This window comes from Pseudomassariella vexata (genome assembly GCF_002105095.1).
Source record: "Pseudomassariella vexata strain CBS 129021 chromosome Unknown BCR38scaffold_5, whole genome shotgun sequence".
NCBI lineage: Eukaryota > Fungi > Ascomycota > Sordariomycetes > Amphisphaeriales > Pseudomassariaceae > Pseudomassariella > Pseudomassariella vexata.
This window is the reverse complement of record NW_024467960.1, coordinates 1,773,214-1,791,382: the sequence shown is the minus strand read 5'-3', so window position 1 is coordinate 1,791,382 and position 18,169 is coordinate 1,773,214. Positions and strand designations below refer to the sequence as shown.

General features: G+C 52.9%; 7 protein-coding genes across 7 annotated transcripts; 2 read left to right on the top strand and 5 right to left on the bottom strand.

Annotated features, from left to right (window-relative positions):
- Positions 1-642: 642 nt before the first annotated feature.
- Positions 643-1,143, bottom strand: BCR38DRAFT_408242 (uncharacterized protein; the record flags this gene model as incomplete). The annotated part of the gene is made up of 1 exon (XM_040858246.1): positions 643-1,143. One exon carries the CDS (start codon positions 1,141-1,143, stop codon positions 643-645), a length of 501 nt encoding a protein of 166 aa, XP_040717252.1.
- A 157-nt stretch (positions 1,144-1,300) lies between these two features.
- On the bottom strand, positions 1,301-2,436 carry BCR38DRAFT_429798 (HAD-like domain-containing protein). The gene has a single exon (XM_040859991.1). It carries the CDS (start codon positions 2,399-2,401, stop codon positions 1,586-1,588), a length of 816 nt encoding a protein of 271 aa, XP_040717251.1. The 5' UTR covers positions 2,402-2,436; the 3' UTR covers positions 1,301-1,585.
- Positions 2,437-3,029: 593 nt separating this feature from the next.
- BCR38DRAFT_339973 (ATP11 protein-domain-containing protein) lies at positions 3,030-4,007 on the top strand (the record flags this gene model as incomplete). The annotated part of the gene is made up of 1 exon (XM_040855738.1): positions 3,030-4,007. The coding sequence occupies one exon, from the start codon at positions 3,030-3,032 to the stop codon at positions 4,005-4,007; it is 978 nt and encodes a 325-aa protein (XP_040717250.1).
- BCR38DRAFT_429796 (putative phenylacetyl-CoA ligase) lies at positions 3,922-6,388 on the bottom strand. Its single transcript, XM_040859990.1, has 5 exons — positions 6,084-6,388; positions 5,547-6,029; positions 4,910-5,484; positions 4,671-4,845; positions 3,922-4,594 (listed from the first exon to the last, which is right to left on the bottom strand). Exons 1-5 carry the CDS (start codon positions 6,181-6,183, stop codon positions 4,263-4,265), a joined length of 1,665 nt encoding a protein of 554 aa, XP_040717249.1. The 5' UTR covers positions 6,184-6,388; the 3' UTR covers positions 3,922-4,262.
- A 1,284-nt stretch (positions 6,389-7,672) lies between these two features.
- BCR38DRAFT_340424 (sterol esterase) lies at positions 7,673-9,886 on the bottom strand (the record flags this gene model as incomplete). Its single annotated transcript, XM_040855789.1, has 1 exon — positions 7,673-9,886. The coding sequence occupies one exon, from the start codon at positions 9,884-9,886 to the stop codon at positions 7,673-7,675; it is 2,214 nt and encodes a 737-aa protein (XP_040717248.1).
- Positions 9,887-11,152: 1,266 nt separating this feature from the next.
- On the top strand, positions 11,153-15,808 carry BCR38DRAFT_429786 (P-loop containing nucleoside triphosphate hydrolase protein). The gene is made up of 3 exons (XM_040859989.1): positions 11,153-11,633; positions 11,709-15,081; positions 15,144-15,808. The coding sequence occupies exons 1-3, from the start codon at positions 11,483-11,485 to the stop codon at positions 15,769-15,771; spliced, it is 4,152 nt and encodes a 1,383-aa protein (XP_040717247.1). The 5' UTR covers positions 11,153-11,482; the 3' UTR covers positions 15,772-15,808.
- On the bottom strand, positions 15,809-17,736 carry BCR38DRAFT_429784 (uncharacterized protein). The gene is made up of 2 exons (XM_040859988.1): positions 17,123-17,736; positions 15,809-17,036 (listed from the first exon to the last, which is right to left on the bottom strand). Exons 1-2 carry the CDS (start codon positions 17,381-17,383, stop codon positions 16,065-16,067), a joined length of 1,233 nt encoding a protein of 410 aa, XP_040717246.1. The 5' UTR covers positions 17,384-17,736; the 3' UTR covers positions 15,809-16,064.
- Between the last annotated feature and the right edge of the window lie 433 nt (positions 17,737-18,169).

Genomic DNA, 18,169 nt, shown 5'->3' with positions numbered 1-18,169 from the left:
TTTTGAACCAATGACACGGATCGTCCCGGGCGAGCAAAATAATTCATCAGATCAGTGTGGGGTAAGGGGTTTCTTGTGGATATCAACGTCTATAGCTGCCTACTTTTCCAGTATGCTCACGCATAACCTCAGAGTATACCGAACGCATTGAGTTACCAGCATGATTAGGAGTTGTTCGCGGAGGCCAAAGTTATAGATTTACCCTCTTTTCGTCTAGAAACGCGCCGATCTCTATATGACGGAGAGATGATTGGAATGGTCAGGCATGGCCTGAGGATGCTCAACATCTAGAATTTCCATCTTCAGTTCTTGATTACCTTATCTGTTTAGGGTGTTCGTTTTATCGTACAGTTTTCCATGTGCTCGTAAACCATAATAGTCATGGGCGACATTTTACCCTCGGTGGATATGAACAAACGTATTTGCATCACTTTTCGATTACTCAAAAGGTATTCTCCCGGTGTACGCATTGTGGTGGACCGTGACAGATATAGCATTTCTGTAGATCAGCGAAGTTAATCCTTGAATTAGTCTGATAACGTAGTATGAAGCAGGTAGTACCTGAAGTAGGCACTCGAATGTTTTGGTTTCCCGAGTGGGTAGGCTCTCTAGGCAGTCAAGCGTTTCTATCTGCCAACTGACCTACATATACAAGGCAGCATTTGGGTCCTCCTTCCTCTTCCTCAAGAACTCTGCAATACCAGCAGCTTCTTTCTCTTTACGCTGCTTCTTTTCCTCTTCCTTACGCTTCTTCTCCTCATTCTCGATATTTTTAACACCTTCCCCCCCACACTCCTTACCCTTGTCACCATTGTCACCATTGCCATCCAAAGGGCCCTCATCCGGTAGCTTAATGCCAACCTCAATCAGAACAGCGCGATAAGTCGCATTATTCTCCCCGAGGGCTCTCTTGGCTTTATTAATTATATCCTTGGCCTGTCCCAGCGCCTCGTCCAGAGCGACGCACTTGGGACACTTACTGTGCCACCTGCGCGAGACCCATCCGTGTTGGCTTTTGGTTTTGCATGGCTCGGCCCCGAAGCCGGCTAGGTATTCTTTCTGAGCTTGGCAGAGGCGGAAGGGGAATGAGTCGGTGACGATGTGGCTGCAGTGGGTGAAGATGAGGCGGCTGCATACACACATGGTAGCTGGTCTTGGAAGTTCTGTCGCAGGGAGTCTATTTGTACATGGAGGGTAGATAGGTGCAATAGATTCCACTCTCAGAAGCTGGATGCAGTATGGAGTTGGCGCGAAGTCTGCGGGAAACATAATAGAAACATGAACGAGGATGTGCGTTTGGCTCATATATTGCTAGAATCTGTCGTTAATCCTGCGAAGTCCGGCTTGTTAGCTACTATATTCGTTCTACAACTTTTCATTGTCGTCGAGTTGTTGGCGCTTTGTGTCATCAATGCACTGACTCCCTTAGTGGGAGAGTCGGGTGGAGGTGGCGAGGTTGGGTCGGTTCAAAGAGAATTCATCATTGATCCTTTGTTGCTAACTGGTAGTCACCCTGAGTTTTTCAGCTGTGACAACACGGCGGTTAGGCGACACAGATAACCATTATCAGCTGTGACGGCTTTGGTCACATATTCATGACCTCTTGATAATCCGAAGCCCAGAAAAGCGCTGGGTAGGGTTCTTGCCGCGTCGCACGAGGGACGCGCTTTCCGATTCTCCCCAGAGTCCTCAGGAGTTTCGAGTCCTCGTCATCCGAAATCACAATTCCAGTTGACGCGGCGAGGAGACACTCAAGATCGGTAACAGAGTCCCCAAAGTAGACAGTTGGCTTCGACTCATCCTGGATGATAGCCTGCATAACGTCCAGCTTATCGCGAGAATTCGTCAAGTTGCGAGACCCGATTCCTTTTTGGTTCAGCATGTCGGGGCCAACAATGGATCCGTCGTCTTGGACCTCGTTTGCGATGACAGTGATGCCAGGGACATCGCAGACGCCTTCAATATATGCCGATGACCAGTTGACAGATACGATCCATACCTTCCAGCCTTCACTCATCTTGGTTTCCACGAATTCCTTGAACCCAGGCCGTATTTGGACCACGCCCCGTCTCACGGCGTCCTGTCCTGCTTTCCGAAACATGTCCCGAGTGATGCCTTTGAAAACCTGACATTTATAAATCCGCTCCAGTGACCGCAATTCAAGAGTCTTGAGTTCTCGCAGAAAGCCGACTTCATGCGTTGGTGACTTTCGCGCCTTCTCTTCCGGGCAGTATTCGGCAACGTGCTTGCCGTAATCCTTCATATACTCCCTGACGACAGTACCCCATTCCTCCCTCAAGTCATCGCCCTGTTCGGCCTGAACTTGTAGTGCATAACTCGCCACTTCATTAATCGTATCTTCCACTGTGATGGTCCCATCGAAGTCCATGAACAGACTCATTTTGACCGGTTGAGAAGGTCGTTGAAGTGGTGAGATGGGAATGCGGGGGAAGAAATTGTCCACGGGATCAGTTGCGTTTTATACTGCCGAAAACAGACGTATAAGTCGCGATGCAGCGAATGGGAGCTTGAGTTGACGAGTTGTCCGAGAGCCTAGGCGTCGAGAAGCCTAGCAAGAAACGTTAAAAGCAGAAGACCCCATCAAAGTAACTCGAAATGATTTCCTCGGTTTGCAGGCTGTTCATGCAACTCGACTTTTTGTTGTTTTGTATTTTTATTGTTATTTGTTAAATACTCAAGTAAAACGATACGTACGAGTGTAAGACGATCGACGTCCTTTCCAACCTTGAAACCACTGAAGGCGCATCAGGGAGTACAGTATAGACCCGCTTGCTCGCACGTACCGCGCTCTAATTCCATTAAGCCGGATCGCATCCCGAAATATTTCGACCTTCACTTCAAGAACTTCTGTCTCTGCACAACCGGGTCAGTGCGACCTAAGCAAAACAATACCGAGTGAAATAGCAGTTAGACCGGTCCAGTCTACCCTGTCAAACCGCACATTCTGCACTGCGCCATCCGCATCTCCTACAAATTGAGAGGCCCCCATCCCGAAACCTCGGCCTGCCATGGCAACATCTCGCCTACCCGCCCTCAGCAGCCTCCTCGGCCGCCAACTGCGCACCCTCCGAGCCCCCATCCAGCAACGGCGCTGGGCCCAAGTTCAGGATGTGCGCTTCGTAGCTACCACGCAACCGCGGCGCAGCGTCATCGAAAAGTACCGAGAGAAGCTCGAACGCAAGGCGCGCGAGGAGCATTTACAAGACATCAACCAATTGAAGGCAGCCTACGCAGACAAGATACAAGAAGTGCGCAAGAAGGACGGCGTGTCAGTGCCTGGTCTAGATGCCCTGCTGTCGGACGAACCACCGCCGCAAACACAATCACAGGACTCGACGACGACGACGACAGGCACAACAGCAACGTCACCACACCCACCGTCCCCGTCCTCCCCCTCAGCAGGCAAAGCCTCCATAAAACCCCTCTCTTCCCTCCTCGACCTCCCCAAAGTTCGCGCCCTCCCGCTGAAAGAACTAACCACCATCTGGCGGCTCCGGCACGCCTCCTCCTCGCTAACCCTCTGCGCCGCCATCCCAACCTCAACCTACACCTCCATCTCCACCACCGCCTTGCGCCACCCAACCTTTGTGCTTCCCGTGCCGCGCCCCGGCGCCGGCGCCGAGATCCATTTCCTGCAGTGGGTGTTCGACCGCGAGAGCAGCACGGCGACGGTGCTCTTCACGCAGCTGGCCGAGTACAAAGCCCGGGGGGAATGGGCGCAGCCGCACACGAGCGTGACGCACTACTGGGACTCTGGACTGGCGGAGGGGCCGGCGCAGGCCGTTTTGATGGCGGGCAGTGTAGTGGAGGGACGGGGCGCCACGGTTGAGGATGCGAGGTGGTTAGTTATGCTTATGCAGCGGTTTTATGGGCCAGAGGGGACGCAGGGGACGGGGGAGAAGGGGAGATTGTTGGAGGAGTTTTCGAGGGGGGATGGCAGTTTTAGTGTTGAGAGGTTGTTGGAGGAGAGTGAGAAGTTGGGTTGAAGGACTTGCTGCTGATAGTAACCCCTAAAGTGTATAAAGGAGAAAGTAAGCATTGGGGAGGAAACGCATCTATGGCGTCTATAAACGTTTTGCGCTGCATGGAGTTCATACGCAGGGGACAAATGCATCGGTACTCAATTGTACCATCGGAAAGGTACAATTACAGAAGTATGCTCGGAGCATAGTAGGTGCATTATCATGACGAGGATGCACTACTTTACGTAGCTCCAGCATGCTAGGAGACGCCCTTGCTATCTATAATTTCGGCCCCTTGGCTCGATCCTCAACTTTGGCCTGTTCCCTGAGCACTCTCCTCAAAATTTTACCACTCGCATTCTTGGGGACCTCATCGACGAAGCACACCCCTCCGCGCAATTGCTTGTGAGGGGCGACTTTGGTCGCCAACCAATCCACAATCTCCTTCGCCTTCTCTTCTGTCCGCGCCGTGCCTGGTTTTAAAACAACACACGCGCGAGGCACCTCAGTCGAGCGTTCGTTGTCGAAGATTGGAATTACGCAGGCGTCTATGATGTCGCCGTGGCCGAGGAGAATGCCTTCGAGTTCTGCTGGTGCCACTTGGAAGCCCTCTGCGGCAGGTCAGCATATATGAGGGGATGGGCTCACGGACTAGTCAGACTGAATCGACAGACTGAATCGACTTACTGTACTTGATGAGCTCCTTCAGCCGGTCCGTGATGTAGAAGTTGCCCTTATCGTCTACATAGCCGATGTCACCCGTCTTGAAGAAGCCGCATTTGCTGAACGTCTCGTCGGCTAGCTCGGGTCTGTTATAGTAGCCCTGGAAGACGTTAGGCCCTTTGACCCAAAGCTCCCCCTCCTAAAACGGAAAAATGAGCATGTGCGTACACAACATACACAATGTGAGAAGACTATGTACTCACCTGGCCGACAGGAAGCTCGTTTCCTTCGAGATCAACAATCTTGGCCTCCATGTTCGGCACCAATTTGCCTACACTGGCCTTGTGCTTCGCCCATTCCAGCACCGTCTGCAGATGTGTCGTCGGGGAAGTTTCTGATAAGCCGTAGCCTTGCTTGGTCGGTATAGTCAACCGCTCCCACACCGAATCCTGAAGCTCCTGGGTCAGGGGCGCCGCGCCCGAATTGAGCCATTTGAGGCTCGTTAGATCGTACTTGTCGACGACGGGATGTTTGGCTAAGCCCAGGATGATTGGCGGCGGGATGTAGGCAAACGTGATTCCGTACTTTTGGATCAGTTGGCACGCTCGTTCTAGTTCAAACTTCGGCATGACGATGACTTGAAATCCTTCGAGAACGGTGCAGTGCACCATGGCGGTCAGGCCGTAGATGTGGAAAAAGGGGAGAATGCCGAGTTGCTTGTCGCCTTTTCCGTCTGGGCCACCAGACCAGTGCAAGCCGCTTCGGGCTTCGACTGCCACTGTTTGGAGGATGTTCGAGACGATATTGGTGTGGGTGAGCATGACGCCTTTCGGGAGGCCTGAAAGACTCTCAGCGATGGACTCGTGAGAGTTGTGACATACTTCTAGAACAATTACTGACCAGTGGTTCCAGAGCTGTATACCAAGAACGCGAGGTCCTTGCTAGGCTCAATGCTGGCTTTGGAAGACAGACTCAGAAAACTGGTACTACGGATATCGCTGAAGTGTTTAAACTTTCCTTTTGGGTCTCGCTCATGGCCCATCAAGATGATGCGATCCTCTGGCATACCAATCTCTTTGGCCGCCTCGAGAACGACAGGTAGCATCGGCAGCTGCGTCACTATGCCCTTGGCTTTGGAGTCTAACATTTGGAAGGCAAGCTCCTTGACTGTGTAAGTCGGATTAGCCGTCGAGCAGATGCCTCCTGCCCAAATGGCGCCCCAGACCACGGGAGGATAGTCAACGGAGTTGGGCGAGAAGATGCCGAGGATGTCTCCCTTCCTGAACCCCCATTGCGACTTGAGTCCTTTGCCGAACTCGATGCTGGTGTTTTTGAGTTGAGTGAAATTGTACGAACGGCCGGTATCTCCGTCGATGAAGAGTTCTGGGTTTTACGTGTTAGTCTCAGGGACGTCGGGTTAATTCAAAACATGCCTGCCTTTATCTTCGGGGTACGGCCTGTCATCCCTCTCGAACAGGAGAGTGAACAGGTCAACCGGTGTTATCGTCAAGTCTGGGTGGGGGGATTTGATAACCATCCTTAAAAATGAAACTTCACTCGAGCGTCGAGGTTCAAAGTCGCAGGAGATGATTCAATAGGCACAGAAAATTAGAGGAATCGGAAGCAGAGAGAGAGATTCGGGTAAACCTCGAGATGACTTGAGGTCCGAGGCGCTGTGACGCAGTGTGTCTATCTAGTCAATACTGGAAGAGAGAGATCCAAACTTCCCGTGAATAATCACGGAGGAAACAACGCTGCAGGCCACGCTTGTACATAGTGATTACGACTACCTAATCTGACACTCATAATAGCGGCCCCCGGGAAGGAGCCTACCCCCCGCCATGTTTGAAAGTTGTGCCGCACCGAAGCGTCCCATCTGACCGGTTACCATCGAACGTCCTGTGGAAGCTGTTGGCAATCCAAGCTTGTCGTCCTGCATGTCTCATCACTGGACAGGGATCCTTCCAGTACCACTTAAATACGAGTAAGCCATCATAGACTTGCAGCTACTGCAGGTATCACAACGATTGATGTTGGCTTACGGGAATCCAGTCGTATCTCACACCGAGGATCTAGTGCAAGCTAGCATGAACTAACCTGCAGTGCTCTTTTTGGTGTCATCTGTTCACCAGGAGTCACTTATGCGGAGTCCCCACAGCTACCCGCTTGGTCCGCATATATCCCACACCCCCCATCAGAGGCCGCGGCGCTGGGAATGACGTCTCCACAAGTCGAAGATTGATATTAAGGAGTTTGGGGATAGGAGCTGGTGGTCTCGCTGTTTGGAGAAACTAAAAGAGTCTTGGAGAACTGCCCAGCCAGACGCCATTCAGTGGATTCTTGGCCTCTGCGAGGGTTGCAAGATACCCACAATGTAGGCAGTCTTCGAAGTCCAATCTTCAAACTCCAGGCCGGCTTCGTATCGTGCATTTGGATGTGTGTACTCGAGCAGACATTGGTTTTTTTGGTTTTTTTTCCCTTTCATTCATTTCCTGGATTTCTGCACATTGCGTAATGTGCAGATGTGTAATCCAACGACAGCCAAGTGTTCTCATGCGGTGTCACATCGAGTCTCGCCCTCCGCCGACATCGAATCTCACAACCTACACTGGACTTACTCGATAGAGGGATACAGTCGAGGAATTGCATATCTTGTAGATATAAATCACGTGCAAGTGATACGTAAGACATGGCAATATCGGCACGCATCCACGGGGCGGATACTCTCGGTCTGTTTGTGTAGCATGAAATAGCGAGGTCGCTTGAAGGTGTCGGATTTGAAGTCCAAAGATCGTTGAAAACTTGTGTGTATTACTGGGTGTATCTAGTAGTCCACGTATATAACCCTACCTGTGGGACCCTCCTTCCTCCTTTTATGTTCTCCCGTCTAACCCTTCTATGTACTCGTACCCAACCCAATCCAACCAACTCGTGGCTCGCATTGCCCTCATTAATTTCATGCAAGTATACGTAAATAATCATTATTCAGGATTAATTCCAACCAAAAAAATCTCCAGCACGCCCACTCAGCGTTCTGGGGACGAATCACTGCTCGACTGGTCAACTTCATCAGGGTCGACCTCAGCGACCACCGGAGGTATCCATTCGGGAATATCCTCACAGCCCCGGGGCACTCGGCACTGGTCCCTGACATTGCACGTCTTCCACAACACCTCCCGAACCTCGCAAAAGATCTCATCCACGGCGTCCATTGCCCAGATCACATCGAGGTGTTCGTAGTCGGCCAGCACCTTGCTATGGACGACTTTGACGTGGGGCTCGCGCCCTCGCTCAAACCGCTTCAAAAGTTTTCTGCCGTCCACGAGGTCATCTTTGCCGGCAACCCACAGAGCGAAAGGCGGCACTTGGGAATTGTACCATGCCGTCGACCCCTTGGGCCGCTTCTTGTGGTGGTCTTCATCGGTTGCCGACTTAAACATCGAGGCCAAAGAGTGTTTCCGATCGTCGTTAGGGGCTGCCAAAGGTCCATCGGTTTCTGCGTCTTCCCGATCTTCTGCTCGCGCTTCTTCCTTTGTCAAGAGGATGCACTTATGTTTGGCGAAGCACTCCCGGCCCAGCCACCATCGCATTGACTCGGCGCTGACATAGACCGGGGCAAATTGGAACATGCGATTCTTCAGTCCTCGATCCCAACGCGTATCAGACCAGTCGAAAAGAAAGGAGAACACCTTGTATCCCAGCCAGCCGTAGAAGCTCGCGGGAATAATGCCATGCATCATCATCATAATGGGGATAAATGCGTGGATTCCGAACATGAGTCGGAACATTGCCGGAGTTATGATGCGCATGAACTTGAAGTACATCTTCCCGATGAGTGGCCCAGCATAAGCCGCAGGTGCTAGCGCACAGAAGACGGTGAGCTTCTCTCCTAGTTCAGGGCGTTGCTCTTTGGCAAGTACGACGAAAGTCTGGGTAGTGCCTTGCGAGTGGCAGACCAGGCCGATCTTCTCAAACCCAGTCTCATAGAGGACTCGCGAGGTCAATGCCGGCAGGTCGAAGACCCCCATCTGTCGAATGTTCCAACACCACATGCGGGGGTCCGAGTAGTCCAGAAGCGCATGTTTGGGCTTGAATCCGCACCTGTTGTTCCCAAGCCAAACGTCGTACCCAGACTTGCAAAGGTAAAAAGCAAGTGAATCCTCATCGTTGACACAGTACGCCCCAGAACTTTGTAGCAAGCCATGCATCAGCAGTACAGGGAATTTGGGTTTCTGCTTCGGATTCTCGAGTCTCTTTCTGTTGTCTCCAGTAAACAGGGTTGGCCCTCGGGATGACCGCTCCTTATCATCAAGTTTCGTGTATTCTTTCGGGTTGTATACGTGCCACAAGTCAATAATGAAGCCGTCTTCGGTCTGTACTTCTATTTCCTCTACATCGAGACCAACTCTCCGGGCGTAGTATCCGACATCGCAAACGACAGGATCGGGCCCGCCCTCTCTCGGTTCGAATCCATCGTTCTCCTGGGGGTTCTCTTCACCCATGCTGACTTTATCCTGGGACCTCCTGCGTTTCCAGGCCTTGTCCATTTCTTGTCGCGCCTTCTTTCTCCGTATCTCTTCTTTGTAAAACGGTCTACTTGCGTCGGGGTCGCGCAATGTGATTCGACTCCATACGCGCCGACACACAATCGGTATGTTGGTAAATAAGGCGCCAAGGACGATAACGCCGAGAAACCCAGCGCTGAGGAAGAAAGAGGACACCCGGAACGTCGTACACTGCAAGTCTCGCAGAAGGGAAGCCGGGCCGTACAGAGGAAGAGGGGGAAACAAGGGGTTGGTATGCGATGGAGGCGTCGACCTCTGAAGGGGCGCCTCGGCGGATTTCTGTACCGCCTTGCCATTTGCACGAGGCATCGCATTTACCGTTGGATCCCCGTTCGTCTCCTGTGTCGCACCGTGGTGTTGGGCATCTTTATTTTTTTCAGTCGCGTTCTTGGGGCTCTGGCCGTGCAATTCCTCCTTAAGGAAGTTGAGTTTCTGGGCTTCGGGGAGCGGTACCGTGGGCAGTCGATTGCCGTCGGCCGTGACGATGACAGGATCATGGGGAGTAACGAATTGCGCCTCGACTGCAACACTCCCCGAGGTGTTTGTCTCCTGACTTGTTTGATGCGACAACTTCTCGGCCTGCTGAGCAAATTCGACGGCCTTTTGCGATTTTTGAGAACCAGATTTGGCCAACGGCGGCGTGTCGACTTGTCTCTCTTCCACCGCGTCGCCCATGATTGGCAGGTGACAGCTCCGAACAGCGTCTATCCCAAGAGAGCATAAACTGAAATGTAGAACAGGAGGAAAAAAGAAATAAGAAGGCTCCAAGCCAGGGGAAAAGTCAATCGATTATCGGGTGGAATGGCGGATGACCGACTGTTAAGACTGATTACTAGGGAAATCGCCCCATGAACATACCATGACAGACCATGCCCGACTGACCTGTAGCGCCTTGAATGGCTGGCAATGCAAGCGCATTACTGTGGATGCTCATCAGCGCCCACAAGCAAAACAGAATAGGCGTGCATAGTACTTGAGACGCTTCAACGTCGTTAGTTCTGTGTACATTGACTCGGTACCTCGACCGATCAAGGGCGATCTTCAGATGAAAGGCCTGGTGCCGTGCAAATTGACAGGTTGGCACCCCCTGCGCGGCAAATTGGGTCCAGCTGAATGCTGGGGCCCCTAGACGCCTTACGTCATTATACATGTTGGAGGGGGCCTGAGGGCATCTTACTGACTTGGACATGTGAAGATGTCTCAAAATATCTTGAAGGACTTTTGGGCTTCACGGTAGTCTACAAGCAACTGTAATTGGTCTGTTTGCGTGGTAATAGAGCGTTGTCCAATAAAACCTCAAGCGTTGAGTTGCATGTGTCATGGGGCCAGTGAGCGGTGCCCATCAGAAGATATCTTATGGTGGCAATTGAGAGACGCCAGGTTGGAGTTCGCATGGATATTGACAAGCGGTGAAATCATGCTGCGATCTGTGAAGGAGTCGCCAAGTAACCGAGGTCATGGTTCTTCAATAGCAAGCACTTTTGCTTTCATAACAGAGGTCAGGTGCGTAAACCAGATTCAGATAGCCTTGGTGAAGGTCTGATGCGTCCCAGTAATTGAGGGCGTTGCTAGCTCGATATACACTGCTATTGCCTAATACTATTGAGAGACGCTTAAGAGGCTTAAATTCTAAGCGTCATCGTGTCTGTCTTAGGGGGGCCAGGGGGTTATTTGGTAAATTCTAATGTTGAGGTTACGCCCAGCTTGTAAATGCCATACTCCATAATGTAAACCGTTAGTATGAGAACGCAAATGGCTTCAATGGGCCAAGTGATTGTCAGCTGCCAAAAAGTTATCGTGATCTAACTCGGAAAGATGACTTGGAAAGCATTTTGATACCATGTAGCCACCCGAGCCAACAGGTCGAGGTTGCTAGTGGGGGCTAAAACACCCCGGGCCCCGGTCTGCTGCAGATGCCAATGCCTCGGCCACAACGGCCCAAGCGGGCACACGCAAGCCGACCAAATGCATCTAGGAATCTCAGTCGCGACGGCGCGCTGAACTGGACTTGTAGGCCGCGCCGACGTATGAACCAGCCCGTAATGAAGATGCTAGATGGCAATTTGGTCGTTGTATTCCCCCCTCTTTCGTGATACTACCTGTGATTCTGCGACATTGTATCGAATGTGCAACCGCTAGCGAAACTCTCCAGGGTGGCATCGGCTTGGTTGTCATAGCAAATCTACACCTTCACTTGGAGCTCAAAGCTCAAAGCGTGAAGCTCGAAACACGATCGACGACCAGCACGCGAAAATTGTGGCAGTTTGTACCATGACGACGACAAACACCAAACGAAGGCGGAGGAGGAGGCAGGACAAGCCCTCGATCACAGCAAGATTAGTCCTCGACGACCATGTCAGAGGCGATACTGGGATCCTCTCCGACGACCTCTTCGCTGACCTATTCCCTCATCTGAGTAATGGTCTGTCTTACAACCCACGGGAAGCTGCGGGCCACGTTATCGAACATGTATCTGACTGAGCGTTGTGTGGTACAGAAAGAAGTGCCGATGAGGAATCCAAACAGTCCCCCGAACTCTACCATGTTGCCATTGCCCCATGGGCCCCCAATTCCGCGCCTACAAGAACAAGTTGGACCGTTGTCCCTATATCGAAGTCGTCGGCTCTTGCGCACTCGACTATTCAGTTTTCGCCATCGTCTCTGGCATTACAAAGCTTCGCGACAACCCTGCAACAGATTGCGCCGTCCAAACTATCAAATCACAGCAGAAGTGGCATCGAGGTCTACATTCTCGATGTAGCTGCATTGGAGCTGGACACCGTTTTTGTTAGCCTAGAAGGAGATCTTGCTAAGAGACTGGAGAACGGGGAAGGCACCTTCTTCAGAGACCATCCGTCGGCCAAGGGGAAAGGAGTTGCCGCCCCTGATTCCTCTGCCTCGCGATTGGCGGACGCATTGCGTGTCGCGTTGGGGTCGCTCAAGGTTGTCCATGATGGAGACCTCTTTCCTCTACCGTTGCCTCCACACCAAATTACGCATGTACCGCCGACTCCCGGAAAGGTATTGCTATGCGAACCCGTGGCACAAGGGATATTAGGCCCCAGCACCAAGATCGTTTTAAGTAGAGGCAACAGTGCCTCAAAACATGACCGAAAAGCAGTGCCCTCATCTCAAGCCCTCAATGGAGCTACGCAAGATGACGCCGACGACACTGGCAATGACCAGTTCTTCTCGGCTGCCGAGGAGCGGAATAAGACAGACGCTGCCACAGAGACTGAAACTGATCTCTCGGAGCCTGAGAATGAAGACGACTTGTCTGATGATTCATTGGATGATATTATATCCCTTCAGGCACCCACATTACCAACTACGGCTGCCAGTGGCGTGTCAACCATGCAGCCCGGAACACCGCGAACAATCGGCCGTGGAAGGAAGACCAATGGCATGACTACGCCTGGGTCTGTTTTCTCAGCCTTCACTGCTGCTACAGCACGTCCAGATCGGCCAAAGGGACGATTGTTCAAGGCACATGGCCTGATGAATTCTATACCAGCAGACTTGCTTCACCCAAAGCCTACCGCAGAAGATGACGAGGAAGCTCGCATTTACGTCGACATAGCCTCTCTAGCTGGGATCGGATGCTTCTCTGGAGACTGGGTTCGTGTCGAAGCTTCGGAAGAGCCCCCCTCTAATGGATCTGGGCTCTTTGGTCTGGGAAGCTTTGGACATTCCGATGCTATGGAGCCTGTCTGGAGGCCCGCAAAGGTGTTTGGGCTGCCAGAAGGTTACTCTCATCGGCCCGTAACTAGAATACCAAGTGGGAGGCACGATATGGGCAATCCCAGGCCATCATTCTTCGAATCCCAAATGCAGAAGTTTTCAACCCCCGGAACATACCTGTCGCCGCTTTTACTGACAAACATGGACAACCCGCCATATCTACGGCTGTCACCCCTGAAAAGACACGCATATCCTCCAAAACTTGGACAAGCCAAAATCACAGGCTCATCCCATCCGCCTACTGCTCGCGATGTTATAGTCCAACAAATACGAACCCCAACCTCTTCTGAAAGGACCCTTCAAACAGCAATACTAAGTGGATTGAAGAACTATTTCTCCAAGTGCACCCGTGTGGTCAAGATGGGCGACATCATTGGTATCCCGATAGACACCCAGCTGGGCAAAGCTCTCCAAGAGTCTTCTGCAGCAGGGGATGGGTCAGCAGTTGATGATATACTGGGCTTGACAGCTTCCAAGAAAGCCGACACTCCTGCCTCGAAGCCTGACGACAGCGTTTGGTTCAAGATCGGCCACGTACAACGACAAAAGTCGGATAGCGTGGATGACGACGATGAAGAGGACATATGGGGAGGGGTCGCCTGTGTCGATCACTCGGTAACGCAGATAGCTCAGTCGGGAGCCGTTGTGAGCCTCCTTCCGGGCACGAAGGACAGCAATTGGCCTTTCTACCTAGGCTTGGAGGAGACCTCATCAAAGACATTTTGCCCGTACAACCCGGAACAGATCAGAAGATTTGTGTCCCCTCTGCAGCGGCGATTGCGTGAGCTTATGGCCGCTGCCACGAGCAAACGAGCAATTCATCTCAAAATGCCACCAGTGGCAGTCCTGATAGTCTCGACACAGCGAGGCATCGGCAAAGCTACTGTGGCGACGAAGGCGTGCTCTGATATTGGCCTCCACACCTTCACCATCAATGCTTACGATATCGTCAACGAGAGTGGCGCCGGCGGCAGTGATTCGAAGACAGAGATTTCCTTGAAAGCACGCACGGAACGTGCCCTGAACTGCGGCGCCGAGTGCTGCGCCTTGCTGATTCGGCACATTGAGGCCCTTACCGCGGACAGGATGGTAACGGCAATGAGAGAGATTCTCGACGATGCTCGAATTCTCATTGCGACTACTACCGAGGTGGACAAGGTTCCAGACGGCATCAGGGGCCTTTTCACCCATGAGCTTGAGATGAGTGCTCCAGATGAGGGCGAACGAGAAGCTATTCTGAGGTCTATCATCGAAGGCCAAGGGGTTGGCTTAGCCCCTGAAGTGGACTTAAGTGGTGTTGCCATCAAGACTGCGGCCCTCGTAGCAGGTGATTTGGTCGACGTAGTCGAGCGGGCCTTGGTAGCCCGCCAATCCCGGCTCGAGGCGCTCTCAGCGAAGGCTTCGACAACCGACTCTCGCATCACTTTGCGTGACATTCAAGTTGCGGGTGGATCAGCCGCCCGGTGCTTGACGAAGGCGGACTTTGACATTGCTGTAGACGCGGCGCGCAAGAACTTCGCCGATGCCATCGGGGCACCCAAGATTCCCAACGTGACATGGGATGATGTGGGCGGTCTGAACAACGTCAAGGAGGCGGTCATGGAGACGATTCAGTTGCCTCTAGAGAGGCCAGAACTGTTTGCCAAGGGCATGAAGAAGCGATCGGGCATCTTATTCTACGGCCCACCAGGCACGGGCAAGACGCTGTTGGCCAAAGCCATCGCGACGGAGTACAGCCTGAACTTTTTCAGCGTGAAGGGTCCCGAGCTGCTCAATATGTACATTGGAGAGTCCGAGGCCAACGTCCGTCGCGTCTTCCAAAGAGCCAGGGATGCGCGACCCTGCGTTGTCTTCTTTGACGAATTGGACTCAGTCGCACCCAAGCGTGGTAACCAGGGAGACAGCGGTGGAGTTATGGACCGGATCGTTTCGCAGTTGCTCGCCGAGCTCGACGGAATGTCAGGCGGTGACGATGGCGGAGGCGGTGTCTTCGTCATCGGCGCCACCAACCGTCCTGATCTGCTTGATCAGGCTTTGTTGCGTCCCGGCCGTTTTGACAAGATGCTCTACCTGGGCGTTTCCGATACGCATGACAAGCAGATCACCATCATGGAAGCGCTTACCCGAAAGTCCGTTACCCCTATTTCCAGCCTTTCTTTCAAGTCAAGATATCATACTAACGAACATCCAGGTTCACCCTCCACCCCTCCGTCTCTCTTCCCAAAGTCGCAGAGCATCTCCCTTTCACCTACACAGGAGCCGACTTTTACGCCCTCTGCAGCGACGCCATGCTCAAAGCGGTGACGCGGCAAGCGACCGCAGTCGACGCCAAGATCCGCGCCATCAACGCGGACCCAGAAACTCACCACCCCATCTCGACGGCCAATTTCTTCGACCACCACGCGACGCCCGAGGATATCGCCGTCATGGTTACGGAGCAGGACTTTTTGGACGCCAATCACGAGTTGATCCCCAGCGTCAGCGCCGGGGAATCGCGGCACTACGAGCAGGTCCGGGCTACGTTTGAGGGCGGGCGGGGCGAGAAGAAAAACGGCGGCCCGCAACAGCAGGACATCGCTGCTATGATGAGTGATTCGAATAGCGTGCGGTCGAAGGGTAAGGGGAAGCAGAAGGCTGTCGTGGGGAAGGGCAAGGGGAAGGCAGTTGCGGGTGCTAGCAACGAGGAGGATGAGGATGACGATGCGGAGAAAGGTGCGTATAGTAGCCATGGTACCAACGGCAAGTCATCCAAAGGAAAGGGAAAAGCTGTTGCTATGTTTCAGGAGGGGACGGCTAGTGATGATGAGGGTCTGTACTAAGTAAAATACAATATGGCACTGCACGCATGCATGCACAAATCCACTGATGGGTACCTTGATTGATCGATCGATCAACTGATGATTCCTGAAACTTGATTGTGCTAAATCCTGGTGTTCAATTCGTTCAACAAGCCTGTAATACGTTGGCTCCGACACGCCCATCTTCTGTAATCCATCCAGTTTGCAGCGGTCCAATCAACTAGGCCACAAGTTCAGTATTGGCCGTCCCTGTTTGCAGTCACGGTCTCACGATGTGGGAGCCATTTATAATTGCCAGAATCCAGCATCATCTCTCATTTCTTCGTGTCATCTAGTTTCTTTTCCTCTTCGTCCTCCTCTTCCTCCTCACTACTGCTCTCTTCCTCTTCTTCATCGTCGTCGTCTTCCTCCTCATCCTCTTCCTCGTCCTCGTCCTCATGCGGCACTTCAGGAATCGTCAGAACCTGCTCAACAGCAGCAATCTGCTCCTCGGGCACACTAGCCACAATACCCCCCCGGTGCTCGCTAACCGCCGGCGCCCCTGGCCCCTCACCCGCCTTCCACGTCCCAGACGTCGGGCTCTGCAACACTTGCCTCAGATGGTCGTCCATCGAAGACGACTTCCAAGCCCCAGTCGTCGGCGACTGCAGGCCCGCCGCGCCTGCGGACTTCTCCCCAGGAGGCGACGCTATGGACAGGGTGCTGATGCTGCCCGTGATCGCCGCGATGGCTGAGTCGGTAGAGGGTTCCTTAGTCAGAGGGGCTGGAACCTCTGTCTTGTCACCCTCCGCCACCGTCTTCTTCTCGTCAACTGCGGCATCCTTAGATCCCGACTCCCCACTTGCGCCCTTAGCCGCAGCCTCCTTATCCTTGTCTTTCTTCCCATACACCTTCTCCCTCAAGCTCTCCAGCCTGACTTGCTTCCCCTTCGCCGCAGCCTCCTCGGCTATGCTCCTAAGAGGCGTCGTGACCGCCGCCGCGACCGATGGGGCAACACCACCCGCTGGCTTCTTAGGTTGTTCAGTGCCTATCGTCTTTGCTTTCGGCTCAGGCAAGGGCGGCGCCTCGGGCACGGGCTTCACTCCCGATCCCGGCGCTGACGAGGACGCAGACAGCGAAGACGCAGACTGCGAACCGCCCGCGTTGGGCTTCAGGGGGCCAGGCTTCTTCAGCAGGTTCAAAGGCGGCGCGGCGTTCTTGGAGGGCGTTGTGAAGTCGTCATAGTAGATTTGCACGTGTTGCTTCAGCTCGCCGTATTCATTCCAGTCTTCAATTTCGACGAGGTCCTAGATACCAGACCAGAACATGTCAGCATAAACCCAAGCTCGTAGATTGAGAGTAGGGGCAGAAGAGAGGCTTGCGCGCTACGCACCCCGAGAACCATGCCCATCTGCACCAGCCCCGGCAGCTTCCTCAGGCGGCCCGACTCATCTTTGCCTGCCCGACGCCCCCAGAGCATGCGCGCCTTCTCGTCGGTCGCCACATCGATGGCCTTGAATGGCACGCGATTCGCTCGTAGGATCGTCTCGAGGCGTGAGGTGGCTGTGACGATGTGGCTCGACCCCGCTGTGAGAGACGTGTAGATGTACAGCGCCGGGTCCGTTGAGTAGGACGTTTTGGCTGGTTCCGCCATGTTATTTGCGTTTCGAATGTTTAAATGAGTGTTTTAGGGTTTGAGAAATTGTGAGGTTATTCGGAACAAGGTTGGCATTAAGCTTCTCGATTGTGTGAGATCGACGTCTTAGATTGTGGAATTGTGACGAGCTCCGTTAGGTGACGCTGTGTTGACTGACCCCCTCGAGTGACAGATTGACAGCCGGATGTTTCAAGCGCTTTGTGCTGGGAGTGGCCCCGTTGTTAGCGCACTTTAGCGTGCTTAGGTATCTGTGTACGCTTCTTCAACCCAACTTGCTCCCGATTCTCATTCTCGATCGTCACTAGCCTGTAAAGTACGTGAGACAACATGGCTTCATCCTGATCGACAAAACGCAGTGGTTGGTTACTCAGATGGAGGGAGGGGCTGAGGAACCTACAGTTGTAACCCCGCTCTCATCACTTACAGGGGCCTGTTCGTGTAAGCCAGCTCAGACAGCTCTACGCGCTTTGAAACACATTTAACAAATATATGTAGCGTATCAATCTCGATTACTTCAAGCTTCGCATTCTCCCAAAATGCATCGATGGTGACTTACATTGGGAGGATTTGGAAAGTCCAGACGACGAATCCGATCCTGGAATTGGGCCAACATAATATCTACTACTGTACACGAAGCAGGCCGGCCTCTTTCAGAACTGGAATTTGGTCGTGGCAGGTCAAGCAAAGGACCATGATTCGGACGTTGGATTACGGCCAGATTTGACACTTCATGATGTATAGCGTAATTTGACGCCGACCGATTCGTCCTGCGATGCTCCCCGG

Excerpts from the sequence above, each read along its gene's own strand:
- BCR38DRAFT_429786 (XM_040859989.1), top strand. The coding sequence starts at position 11,483 with ATGACGACGACAAACACCAAACGAAGGCGGAGGAGGAGGCAGGACAAG. Across the intron at positions 11,634-11,708 it reads ATTCCCTCATCTGAGTAATG|AAAGAAGTGCCGATGAGGAA; the intron begins GTCTGTCTTACA and ends TGTGTGGTACAG. Across the intron at positions 15,082-15,143 it reads ATGGAAGCGCTTACCCGAAA|GTTCACCCTCCACCCCTCCG; the intron begins GTCCGTTACCCC and ends ACGAACATCCAG.
- BCR38DRAFT_429796 (XM_040859990.1), bottom strand. The coding sequence starts at position 6,183 with ATGGTTATCAAATCCCCCCACCCAGACTTGACGATAACACCGGTTGAC. Across the intron at positions 4,846-4,909 it reads ACGAGCTTCCTGTCGGCCAG|GAGGGGGAGCTTTGGGTCAA; the intron begins GTGAGTACATAG and ends TTTCCGTTTTAG. Across the intron at positions 4,595-4,670 it reads GAAGGAGCTCATCAAGTACA|AGGGCTTCCAAGTGGCACCA; the intron begins GTAAGTCGATTC and ends GACCTGCCGCAG.
- BCR38DRAFT_429784 (XM_040859988.1), bottom strand. The coding sequence starts at position 17,383 with ATGGCGGAACCAGCCAAAACGTCCTACTCAACGGACCCGGCGCTGTAC. Across the intron at positions 17,037-17,122 it reads AGATGGGCATGGTTCTCGGG|GACCTCGTCGAAATTGAAGA; the intron begins GTGCGTAGCGCG and ends TCTGGTATCTAG.
- BCR38DRAFT_429798 (XM_040859991.1), bottom strand. The coding sequence starts at position 2,401 with ATGAGTCTGTTCATGGACTTCGATGGGACCATCACAGTGGAAGATACG.